The sequence below is a fragment of the Arvicanthis niloticus genome, chromosome 21 (genome assembly GCF_011762505.2).
Source record: "Arvicanthis niloticus isolate mArvNil1 chromosome 21, mArvNil1.pat.X, whole genome shotgun sequence".
NCBI lineage: Eukaryota > Metazoa > Chordata > Mammalia > Rodentia > Muridae > Arvicanthis > Arvicanthis niloticus.
This window is the reverse complement of record NC_047678.1, coordinates 28,108,357-28,121,148: the sequence shown is the minus strand read 5'-3', so window position 1 is coordinate 28,121,148 and position 12,792 is coordinate 28,108,357. Positions and strand designations below refer to the sequence as shown.

At 51.3% G+C, this 12,792-nt stretch overlaps 1 protein-coding gene across 1 annotated transcript; it reads right to left on the bottom strand.

Moving 5' to 3' along the window:
* Positions 1–2,453: 2,453 nt before the first annotated feature.
* Positions 2,454–6,145, bottom strand: LOC117693590 (uncharacterized). Its single transcript, XM_034484336.2, has one exon. The coding sequence runs from the start codon at positions 6,140–6,142 to the stop codon at positions 2,477–2,479; it is 3,666 nt and encodes a 1,221-aa protein (XP_034340227.1). The 5' UTR covers positions 6,143–6,145; the 3' UTR covers positions 2,454–2,476.
* Positions 6,146–12,792: the final 6,647 nt, after the last annotated feature.

Here is a 12,792-nt window from a genome sequence, read left to right as displayed (position 1 = left end):
AATCATAATCTATCCAAGAATGTGGCCAAGAAGCTGGATTATGGCTTTAGAGTCAGTCGAAGGGGTGGTTCCCTAGAGCTTTGCTTGCTGCTGGCAGTCCTCCACTACTTCTTGGTCCTGTGCACACCGTGAGCACGTGGGAGACAGCACGTGGCAGGGTATATGCATACACGTGAATGTGTGTGCTAGCTTATACCAAGGGAGATGGGAACAGCACAGTGTATGCAGCGATGCCCAGGGGCACGTGTGTCTGTGCTCTGTGTGCACCCAGGCGTGCTTGCTGGCATATGTGCATGCAAGCAGCAACTGGTCCCTAGAGCCGTGGTCCCCCTCCCTGTCCTGTCTGACACAAAGCTTGAGATTGGCTGGAGGCTGAATCAGGCTGGAAGAGCAGGACAGAGAAGGATCTGGATCACACTCAGGGTACACCAGGCCTAGGATGAGTTTACAGTATTGACTGTTTCCAAGCCCCACTTCAAGGCACCCCCTTGCTTTCAGGTGTGTATGAGGATAGATGAGTTTTTGTCACTTGTGGAGGGGATCCTAAAGGCACGGCTGACCCCTCAGCTTCCCAGGGAGACACAGACAAGATAGGATTAGCTTCAAGGTTTTGGCTTCAAGCAGCCTCCAGCTGTCCTCTGGACAAAGAGTAATAAGACCTTGCTATGTAAGCATAAGGACCCGAATTTTATCCACAGAACCATGGAGTTTTGTTTGTTTGTTTGTTTGTTTGTTTTTTAAATAAATAAATAACAGGCAGTGGTGGTGCATGCCTTTAGTCCCAGCACTCAGGAAGCAGAGGCAGATGGATCTCTGTGAGTTCAAGGTCAGCCTGGTAGACAGAGTGAGTTCTAGGACAACCAGGGATACACGGAGAAACCCTGTCTTGAAAAAACAAACAAAAAACAGACATGGTGATAAGTGTTTATAACTGTCAGGTGGATATGTGGGTTTTGCTGACTCTCTGTTAGCCTAGGAAGTGAATTCCAGGCCAGTGAGGAATTCTGTTTGAAAAACAACTAGTGTCTGAGGAATAAACAACACAAGGTTGGCCTCTGGCCTTTTTATACATACAGAGAGAGAGAGAGAGAGAGAGAGAGACAGAGAGAGAGAGAGAGAGAGAGAGAGAGAGAGAGAGACCGAGGTGGGGTATGGTAATATTTGTTGGGATTGGGGTGTTTCTAGAAAAGGATTTTGCTGTGTAGCCCTGGCTGTCCTGAAACTCTCACTCTGTAGACCAGGCAGGCCTTGAACTCACAGAGATGCAGCTGCCTCTGCCTCCTGAGTGCTGAGATTAAAGGTGTGAACCAACACTGCCCGGCCAGACCAGCTTAACTTTATCTTTTCAGTTTTCCAGGCCATACACTGAATCAACCCCAAGCTTTAATCTCATTTTCTCTATTCAAAGCCAGACTGGGTGAAGGGACATGGCTTCTAGCTATCCTTTAGACACAGGGATTAAAAAACAAAACAAAACAAAAAAAACAAAAACAAAAAACCAAAAAACGAAGTCTTGACATTACTGGTGGCCTCTGCAAGAGTCCTCCTAAGGAGAACTCTAGCCACCAAGCATTCAGGAGCTGACAGGGTCTAGGAAGAAGGGAGCCCAGAGTTTACAGTTCTAGCTTCCACCAAAGATAGAAGGTCAGAGAGCCAAAATAAGAGGCAGGATGAGATGTGAACTTTAACATCCACAGAGCCTGGCGAGGAGGCTGGAGCCTCGATAGCCCAGCTCCAGTCTGCTTTCCGTCTGGGATCTACATAACTGTTCTACTTCCTACCCTGGTACCAAAGGCAGTACTCCCATGCACTCTTATTTTGAAGCCCCTGATAACCCAGCTAAAGCACCCTCCAGGGTTTAGAGTCTAAGAGGTCCATATGTTATTTACTAGGTGCTTCCCCAAGAAGCATAGGCTCTGACAGGGACCCTTACTTGGGAGCAATGCCCCATATCCCCAGCCATCTTTGGAATTGCTAAGCTACTATTCATATTGCTAACTTCAGCCCCCAGAAGGCCCACCAAGGGAGCCGGAAGCAATCCTTCCCTCTGGTGCTAGGGGAAGGGGCTGCCCCTCCCCACCCCCACCCCCCACCTCGTGACTCACTCTAGGCTGTGTGGGTTATTACATTATGTTTGAAATTACCATGGCAACAAGCTGGCAATCAAGGGTAATTGCACTTGTCGTCAGGGCAACAGGGCAAAACCCCACAGCAGCCATTTTCTGTGGTTGCCCTTGGGGTGCAGTAAAGGTCAAACCAGATTGGAGACAATGACAACCAAGGGGTTCTGGGGGGTCTCTGGAAAAGGCAGATTGCCAGGGCCTATGAGGTTCTTGAGTGTTGAGGTTAGGTATGCCTTGGGAGAACCAGGATCCCCCTCATTGACCCTGTGTCTGGAGTCTTACATTCTCCATACCACCCTCTACCTAAACCATGCAACAGTACTTAAAGCAAGCAGAACCAGAAGTTTATGTGCTCACAGCTGATATTTGTAGATAGCCCATGGGCCTTCCTCTTCATATTCCCTGCGACTGAGCCACAGGCTTTGGAAGGAGTCCCGGCATGCCATAATAGAACCCCCAAGCCAGGCAGCAACTGCACGGTGGGGAGAACCCAACACAGTGGCACCAGGACCCAGCTCCTGTCTCAGCCGTTCAGGAAAACCATTTATCAGGGTGCTACCACCTTCCAGCACCACATTGGCCAGCAACTGCTCCTGCTGCTTGACTTCCAGCCGGCTGATGCTTAGCAGGGCCAGCTGTGGAAGGCCTAGCTGGTTGAGACCTAGCAGATTGGGTTGAAAGAGAGCCTCGGGGCAACAGAAGCGCTCAGAGCCCAGTGTGATAACATGCTTATCGGGGAGCACGAAGTCCACCTGAACCTGGGATTGGTTTCGGGCCATCTCAGTTGCTGTATCCATAGCCACGTAACAGCAGGCCTCTTTAATCTGTCTGACAATCCCTCCCTTGGGTGGCGAGTGGCCACCTGACATGAGTAGCTGAGCCAGGTAATCAGTGAGGTCAGCACCAGCCACATCCAGCCGGTAGGTGTCAAGTGGAGCCAGGTCCCCAGTGATGATGGGTGCCACATAGGAGGTCCCATGGCCGCTTCCCACAACCAGCCCAGTGGTACGCCCATAAGCATAGAGCGTTAATAGAGCCTGATGAACCGTCTGCATAGCTGGCACGTGGAAACGCTCGAAGAGTATTTCGGCTACCTTCTCTCTGTTGGTACGTGGTGAGATGGGGGAGTCGGCCACAAGCACGGCCATCTCCTCAGGCTGCACTCTCAGTTTGCAGTAGAATAGGTGTTGCCATAGCACCTCTAAAGCATCCCAGTCAGAGACTACTCCTCGGTTCAGTACTGAGTAGGAGCCCTCTTGGTGTTCGGGTACCACATATTGGGGCTGGCCCTGGGGTGGGTGTTGCAGCATCTGAACTTGTGAGGGTACCACACTAAGGACATGGTTCTCTTGAGCCAGTCCACATTTAGTAAATCCCGTGCCAGTATCAATCACGATGGCCGCCATTTTCTGGTAGGGGATGGAGGGACGGTTACAAAGCATTGCTGTCTGTACTGGTAGAGCGTCCATAGTGGATACTAACTCATAGCAGTTCCCACGGAGAAGACCCAGGTGAGCAACCACTGATGCGCGTGTAATGTCCTCAGTGGTCATCTTGAACTGATGTCCATTCATGGTCTCAGTGCCCACCATGGATATGGGTAAATCCTTACAGCCAGTAAACGTGATCAGAGAAAGTTGTTCCTGCTGGGCCCTGTGGGGATCGCTAGGTTGCCAGGATTGGGGCTGATGTACGCTGTATCTTTGAACCCTATTGTTTCCAACTTTATCTCTGTTCACATAAATACAGGCTTCCTCAGGAGCCAGGGGTACTCGGAGTATTCCCACATGTGTAGGATTGCACAAGGGTTCACTCTCTTGAGTAGAGGGCTGAATGGACTCCCCAGAGGTGAAGGTGGGCTCTTTGGTGGTGATGGGCTTCACTGTGATGGGTACATGTCTAGTGAGGGAAAGTTGTGTGGGAAGAGGAGTCTGTTCACTGAGATGAGGTGCACAGGTAAGCTGGGGCTGCTTGGTAGAGGGGAGCTGATCAGACAGGGAGCCCTGCTCAGCTACAGGCAGCTGTCTAGCAAGGAGGTTCTGCCCATTGAGGAAACTCTGACCAGTGAGGAAGACTTGTCCAGTACCTTCAGCCTGAGGGCCACTAGGGTGAACTGCTTGCTGGTTATTGCTGCTTGCTTTCTCCTGGAGTGGAGATCTGGACACTACCTGGGTATCGGCTGTTGAAACAGGATCTGGCTTTATCCACTGCAATTTCCTAGGCTGAACCATGGAACTGTCCAGATTCCAGATGGTGTGGTCAGCATCTGTCTTTTCAGCATCAGATTTGGGCCAGCTAGGATCAGGAACTTGGGTTGGTATTTTTTCACCATATTGGATGGGTGTCCCCGGTACAGGTACAGCAGGTCTGGCAAGCATCCTGATAGGGCTTTCGGTGCCGGGGGAATTCCTTGGCTCTAGGTTGTGTCTGGCCTCCTTGGGAACTAGGGCTACCTCTCGGTAACTTCCAGCTGAGAGACTGGAGGGTACAGGGCTAGACAGCACAGCTGTGGTAGACCAGAGGCTGGGGTGATCACTGTTAGGGGAGAGAATTGGCCTGGGTAATGACCAAGCAGACAGCGTATTTTCAGAAACATGAGTTGATGGGTGGTTGGGTGTGAGACCTACAAGCACTGCCCGTGAGCCCATGGGATCATGGCACAGCAACCCCACCCTGGTGTTGCCTGTGGCCATATCAAATACCAGCACATGGTCTTCTACGGCATTCTGGAGCTGGCAGGTCGGGGCACTAGAAATGGGATTCTGTATGACTCCTCTGGGAGTCTGGGGTAGGGACTGCTTGTTGTAGACTCCTTGTTGAAGGGCTGGCAGTGGCACATTAGAGCAGTTGTTGTTGTTACAGGCATTGGGGGCCTGCTTGTCTGGCTGAGAGCTGCAAACCTTGTGGCTATTCTCCTGTGTCTTGAAAGTGTCTAGAGGCTCTGAGGCTGGCGTTAAGGGATCTAGCTTGGAGGCATGGACCAGACAGTTATTTGCAGGGTCCTCAGATTGCTGGATTGGCACCTGCATCTTGGCAATTTCTTGGTCCTGGGTTTTGGGTGAAAATTCTGCTGGACTAGGTACTGGATTGGGAGGAGTTTCCTTAAGGAAAAAATATACTTTGTCCTTTTTGGAAGGATCGGAGGGAACGGACAATTGGTTGACCCCGTTCTTGAGATCAAGAGGCAGGTCTTTAGTGGCTGCAGTGGTATTAGTCAGGTAGTTGGGACTATAGGTGTAAGGTTTAACTGCAGCAGGTGCTGGTAATCCGTTGATAGATGTCACAGAAGCTGGAATTGTGGTTGGAAGAGGCAATGACGGCGAAGAAGTCGTCTTGTTTAGGATAGGAGGCTGGGCCAGACATGGACCCTTGTCTTGCCTCTGATCTTGGACTGGAGCCTGAGCCATAGTCAAAAGAGGTGCTTGACCTTCAACTACACCATTCTGTCCCGAGAGGAAGTAGGGTAGCCATCGACTCTTCCTGGAGCCCCCAGAGGCCATCGGGCCAACACTACAGGTTCCTTTGCCCCAGCCTACCAGGACTTTAGCTGGAGCCTTGCTCTCCCTCCCAATCTGTAATTGAAGCTGGGAGAGGTTGAATCTGTTCTGGGCTTTGTCATCTGTGTCGTTGTTGTCTGTGCACATTGGCAGAGTCTGAGTCCCATCGTCCATGAGGAGATGCTCTTGGGTTCCCACAGTGGGGTTTGGGAATGGGTTAGAAGAGAATCTCGGGGTGTCCTGGGAGGCCCGTGCATAGTCACACTGGGAGCTGACCTGAGCAGAATTATGTAGTAGTTGGAGCGTGGGCTGAGTGGCGGGATCCTGGGAGGTTGAGCTGCAGGCCATATCAGCAATGGCCCCGGTGGATAGTGACAGCCCTTGCTTCGAGTAGAGAGGTCTGGAGTTCATCCATGGTCCCTGGGACCCTTTGAAACCACCCCTTAGCTGCTGGCTGCTAGGCAGTGGATGGCCCTGGGGGCCCGATGGATCAGGGCCCCCCACCTTCTTGGTGTCTTCCATAGTCCTGCTCCATGCCCTAGGTGCCCCGCCCCCACTTCATTGCCATGGTGACCCCACACAATCACTGCCCCCAGTGACCTGGAGAGTGACCATGTATGAGATAACAGGAGCCCCACCCCCTGAAGAGTGGGGCTTCCCTTGGGACTTTAAGAGGTGAAGAAACCCAGAGGTCTCAATAAAGTTAGACTTCTATAGGCCAGCTTTTTCCCTCCTTTACCAACCAGTGACCACTCTACCCCAGGCCAGCCCCTCAGTGAGGGCAGTGTCCCAGAGGGGGCCAAGGTAAGGTCAAGGGAGAAGAATAGTCAGTGGACACCGAGGGTTTCCCTGACACTGGGCCCTTTGCTAGAGCAAAGCCTTTTACTACTTTAGTCTAAGAGACGGAAGAGGGTGAGGGGCCCAGGCTCAGCCCCAGGCTCCCCTCCCCTGTGTTCCCTGCTTCCACTCCCGCTCCAGGGACAGCAGCTCCTTGGCAGTCTCTGCTGCTCCAGATGGTTTTCCTCTGCTTGTGCCTCATAGAGCCCCCTCCCCAGAGCCACATGTCCCTGAAGCCCAGGGCCAGTATCTTGGAGGAGTGGGTATGGGGGTGGTGGAGGTGGAGCCTCTACTCAGAATCTTGAAGTTGGAATGTTCTAGCTCTTGTCGCATTGTGTCAGTTTCATCCTGGCTATAATGCCAGCATAGCGCTAGGCCATAATGCAGCACAGGACTAGGCTGCAGTAGCCATAGTGTCAACCAAGTGGCAATTACAAGATGGGGGAATGGTGAGGATCTGGTAGGAATAGGGCCAGCTTCACAATGGGAACATGGCAAGTATGAGACTCAACACGCAGTGTGTGTGCTCAGAACAGTGCTGTATATATAGCAAAGACAAGCTAGACAAAGCCCTCGATATGAGTAGACATGTTTTTGAGTGAGTGAGAGAGAGAGAGAGAGAGAGAGAGAGAGAGAGAGAGGCTTTTAGGCTTGATCAGTAACTCTTCTCCCCACACACTTTCTTTAATAGGGAAACAGGGATAGGGAGGAATCAAATCTACCTGGATCATCCCCTTAGACCCTGAGGGTCAGCGTGGCTCTGCTCTGAGCGGGATGCTGACGCTATCTTCCAAGGCTATGATCCCCTCAGGGCTCAGTCTTTCCACCCAGGAAACAGGTTTGTGGAGAATGCAGCTGTAGGCTTGTTCTCCTCCGAAGCAACATGTTTTCACAGAGGTTAAAAATAGTGTTTACAGTTGGCTGTGGGGTGCGAGGCTGTGTGACCAGGGACTAAGGCAGCCACTGCGCTGCATCTGCACCTTTTTGATTGGCTGCTGGGCAAAGCCTGACTCAGCCACATTCCAGGCCCCTTGTGCCACCCTCCCTCTTCAGTTACGATAGGGAATAGGCAGCTTGGATGCCAAGGAGCCAAATCGCTCATCACTGTGCTATGGCTGGAGAAGGGGGAAGAGCCCGTGGGTCTGCAGGCTCTCTCAAACACACACATCCTTGCAGAACACTATTCGTTAATTTCTGGTCTGAGCAAGCTCCTTGGTTTTACATGACAAAGATGCTGGCAGCAGCCTCTAATAGCTATGTAATCTCAAAGTTGAACTGTACCTGGGAAGAACAGGGAAATGAAGTGGAATATCCTAGGAGAAACCCCGCCCCCAGCCCCCTGCTCAACTTTCTTGACTGAGTTCATTCTCTACCTCATTCAGAAGTGAGGCATAACACACACACACACACACACACACACACACACACCCCTGACTTTCCAGGACTGGGATCCTTTCTGAACAACTGTCCTGAAGCCTCCTAGAGAAAGAGAAAGCAGAGCCAGCTAAAGGGTCTGGCCCAAGAAAGTAAGCCCTTCCTACTTATGAAGCAAATATACTTTAGAACTATAACGGTGGCTAGCCAGGTGATGATGGCACACACTTTTAATTCCAGCACTCAGGAGGCAAAGGCAGGCAGATCTCTGTGAGTTTGAGGCCAGCCTTGTCTACAGGTTGAGTTCCAGGACAACTACAGTTACATAGAGAAACCCTGTCTCAAAACTGTCCCCCTTGCCCTCCAAAAGCAGTGACTAATATTGATCTCGTTCTTCCTCTATGTGGGGGACACAGCCTGACAGCAACTCAGTGAGCTGGGTACGACAGTGTCTTTATTACAGGTGAAGAAATCATGGTCCATGAAGCAGTCGTACAGTTGAGTCATGGAAGCCAGGTTTCCTGACTCTGGACCCATACTGTAAGAACGTGAGATGCTGCCACCACTGGGTGCCACACGGAGGCTATGCAGTAATGAACCTTTCAGGGAGAGAGCCAACAGGCCTTTCCTTTGGGAGCTGCAGCCCTGAACCCCACACTTAAACCTGTGTGTCTCATACCTGCTTCCTTCCTGGTAGCTTAGCAAGTAGCTCAGGTTTGGGAAAGGTTTTGTTCTCTATGGGTGGTACTAAGCCAGCACCCTCCTAGGAGCTTGATGGTACTGAATATGGGCCAGCCACATTATAGTCTATGTGGTCAGGCTACATCCTCTGTCATTAGAATCCTCGACTGGCTGGAACCCATTCCTATCTCATCCAGCTGAGGGGGCAGAGTGAAGAAGCTTCCAGGCTAGGCCCCTTTTGCTTAGCTCCTGGGGATAGTGCCCCTGTGTCTTCGTTGTCTCCCCCCACCCCACTTGTTTTTTAAATAGTCTCTCTCCAGGAAGAAGGGCGTCCAATTCTATTTCTGATTCTGGGAAGTGAGGAGGGCCAATGTGTTGCCATGGTAACCTGAAATCCCCTCCCCCAGGCTAAGCCCATTCCCCAGGCTGAAGGCCTTGAGTAGAGGGTGGGGGGTGTGGAAGAGGTGGCAAGGAGGAGCTGAGGAATGCGGTTTGAGGATGAGTCCACAGGATGTCTCCCCTGTGAAGACAAATGCCCAGCTAGCCTTCTCTCTCACATTCCCCTCACCTTCCAAATGGCACTGTGGAGGACCCCCAACTCTTGAGGAGAAGACCCAGTCACCCTGGGAGAAACCTTTCTTCCCTGAGGATCAAGCTGAATGAATCCCTGTCACCCAATAGGCCCTAGGGAATGTGGGTGGACAAGTGACAGAAAAGGCATCAAGGTAGGCTTATGCTCTACCAGGAGTTCTATGGCTCCTAGGTCAGCCTGGTCCGCTTGTCTAACACAGACCCTATTTTGGGCTCCCTTGAATTCTTCGGAGGCAGCTAGCTCTGTAAAATCCCTGCTTCTGCACTCTTCCAGTATACCTGCCTTCAGTACTCTGTGCCCTGGGAATGCTCTAGACATCTCAAAAAACTTAAGATCAGAGGCGCCTCTCAATGGTCTCCCAGTGTACAGTCATATACTTAACAGTGGATCAGAAAGCGAGGCTTATTTCCCTGGAGCTTTGTCTCTCGGCCTTGTACATCGGCTTATGTGCTTCTGAGGCTGCAGATCTGTAGTATTAAAGCTGTGTAGGGAGGCCATTCCATCTAGCAAAGGAGAGCCTAGACAAAGGAAGGCTTCTGAAAAGACCCTAACGGTTCTTGTGAGCCAATCCTGTCTCGATGCTGATGGGAAATTAAGAGGGGCCTCAATTTTCTACTTGTATCCCCTTTACCCCTCTCTGGAAGAGTGCAAGGGACTCCAAAGCCCAGATCATTGGCTGCCCTCCTTATCCTGGCCAGGGTTCGCCCATCTTATGGAGACAAGGCCATGTTGTAAAGGAGTTGACACCTCCTGCTCCCTGTCTCACCTGCACACCCCCAGAGGAGGACAGCCAGAGAAAAGAACCCCAGCCTCAGGGAACGGAAAGAGGGTGAGGCAAGACAATCCACTAGTAATCTGAGATGTGGAAGGCAGAAGCCACAGTGCTGAGAGGATATAGCTTGTGAGCTGTAAGACACAGAGAAATTTAAATAACAGATGTTTAAACAACCTTCCCTGCAAGCCGCTGGTGCAGTGACCCCTCTGCTGTGATGGGTTGCAGCTTAAAAATAGCCCACAATGAACTGCTCTGAGCCCCAATTGACTCAAGCTTACGTAACTCTGCGTGAAAGATAGCCAGCCGCACCAGCCCAGAAGGGAGGGCAATGCCACAGCCACCCCTGGCTACTGCTCACAGCTGGCCGCTCCTTGCCTCTAAGGGAGCAGACCCCAATCCAAATGCCAGTGTAAGTAAGGGATGAGGGGGTGCTGCCAGAGGCATACATGGCTTCATGATTACAGTGCAGACATCTTCAACCATGTCTGCAAGAGGATTCTGAGGAGAGCCTTCCCTTCAGGGACCCTGTAAAGAAACAGAACCTGTGGAGAGAAAAGATAAAGAGACCAGGGTGCCCACCCACTTAGTGGGGTGTCTGGAGCTGCTCAGGGTATTCATTTCCCGCTTTGAGAAAGGAGGGTTCTTGATTTAACAGAACAGGTAAGCAAAACTTATTAATGTGTAACTGACACCAGCACTGTCATACAGCCCAGGGATGGTGCCAACTCCTTTGGGGCCTCTGATTCTCCAAGGCACAGCAACACCCCTGGAGAAACTCCTAGCATGGGAGAGGAAACACTGGCTTCAAAGCTAATTGGATCCTGTGATATTGGTCACCAGCTACTTCTCTGTTAGATCCTATCCTAAATGCCCAGTCGACAACTGGCCACCTAAGCCAACTGAAAGGAAGCAGAGAGGTGAGGGTCTCTCTGACATTGAGAACACTGGTTCTCCCTGGTCCCTCTGCCGGTGCCCATGCTGAGCCCCTTTGATGCTTTAGTAACTTCCCTCAGTTCCTACCAACTGAACTCAAAATGGGAAGCACCACAGGCCAGGCCCCCTGAGGTCCAATGGAGCAAGGGTAAGATAAAGCATATTGGGCCAGACTTCTGGTTCCCCATCAAAGCAGGTCAGTCTACGCAGTGCATGCCTTCCAGGTGCGAGACAGCACTGACATCAGTGGGCAGTCAGGAGGCTGTGAGTCACTGGCTGCTTCCTCAGCCCCAGCTTCCATCATGGCCTCCCCTAGCCTTTATGGGCATTTGCTTGCCCCTCGGCCCCACTCAGTTGTCCTAGAAGGAGACAAGACAGAGGGTCAATATGTTTTTGTTTGTTTATAACAGGGTCTCTGGTAGTCCAACCTGAGGGCTTGGACTTACTATATAGCTGAGATTGTCCTTGAACTCTTGATCCCCTTGCCTCCCTACCCCAAGTGCAAGGATTATAGGTGTGCACCATCATATGTGACTTGAAAGATTTGTACTTGTGTCCACAGCTATTGGCGGGAAGGCTGAACTCCAGGGTCTTCAAAGAAAACTCCCGCCCCCTGCCCCCTGCCCCATGCTACCCTGGTGGGAGGCCTGGGCCTAGCAAGTCTGTTAAGGACTTTTCCTTTTCATTAGCCATTCATTGTACCTGAGCAGTGTCCCAGTCACTATCCGACCTAAACACACACGTACACGCACAGGCACATTCACACACACACACACACATGCACACGAGAAGAGAGATAGTCCAGCCTCTCTCAGTCAAAAAGGCCATTAAGAAGCCTCCAAGTAGGCCCACTCCATCTAGTGGAACTAAGCCTCCCTATCTGTCCCCTCCCCCCAACACACACACCCCCCGCCCCCGTGGTAGCCCAGTTACCAGTTTGAAATCCTAAGTCAGTTCCAACTCCTGACACCTTAGATCAAATCTTCTCAACCAGTGAGTCACTACCCCTTAGAGGGGGCTCACATATTAGGTATTACATTACAGTTTATGACAGTAGCAAAACTCCAGTTATGAAGTAGCAACGAAATAATTTTATGGTTGGGGTGACCAAACATGAGGAACTTTATTAAAGGGTCTTGGCATTAAAGGGTCACGGGATGAGGAAGCTTGAGAACCACTGCCCTACATAGACTTGGGACTATCGGAGTACTGAAAATGGAGCTCTGAGCCTGGGAGCTGCTGAGTGTGCTGGGGGACAAAATCCAGTACCCCAAGTTACTACTTAACTGAAGCTCCTTCCTGAATAATTCTGACTCTAGAGGGCCCTTTGGTCCCAGAAACTCATGTAAGAGAGGTGATTGCCCTTCAAGTGAGGAGGTTTCCAGCTTCATAGGAAATGTTAGAAGGACTTGAAGCTTCCCCAAGTGACAATCAGACCCCAAGTCCCACATTCTAGCTCTATAGGAAACCTGATGCCCCCTTAGCTTTGCCTCTCTATCCCTTCTTGGGGGTCCTTTTTCTATAGTCAGTTACCCTTCTTCCAGAGTATGCTTCCTTTCTGGGGCTTTCTAGTGAACAGATGAGCCAGTGAGGGAATAGTCCTTCATATCACACAAGCTCCTGGCTTAGAGATAAAGGCAGACAAGTCCTTACAAGCATGTGAACCCCTCCCCGACAGGTCCAGGGGCTGCAGTTCTGGGATGCCTCAGGAAACTCTGTTACCTCTCTCCAAGCTTAGGAGCAGCACAGCTGTTGTCCTCACCCACATGTGGCCAAGCAGTCAGTGGCCAGGGCCGCAAGGCTGTGGCCTCCTTACCTGTGCTGAAAGCTGGTTCCACCTGCCTTCCACGCCCGGACTCTCACCTTTACACCCATTTCCCAGCAGAAGCATCGCTTTTTAACTTTGAGCACATGGCCTTAGGGTCCTATAGGTAACAATGGGGAGGAAGACAGCTCGAGGGCTGCAGTCCCCAGGAGGCA

What these genes read in the sequence shown, in the direction of transcription:
- LOC117693590 (XM_034484336.2), bottom strand. Translation starts at nt 6,142, where the DNA reads ATGGAAGACACCAAGAAGGTGGGGGGCCCTGATCCATCGGGCCCCCAG.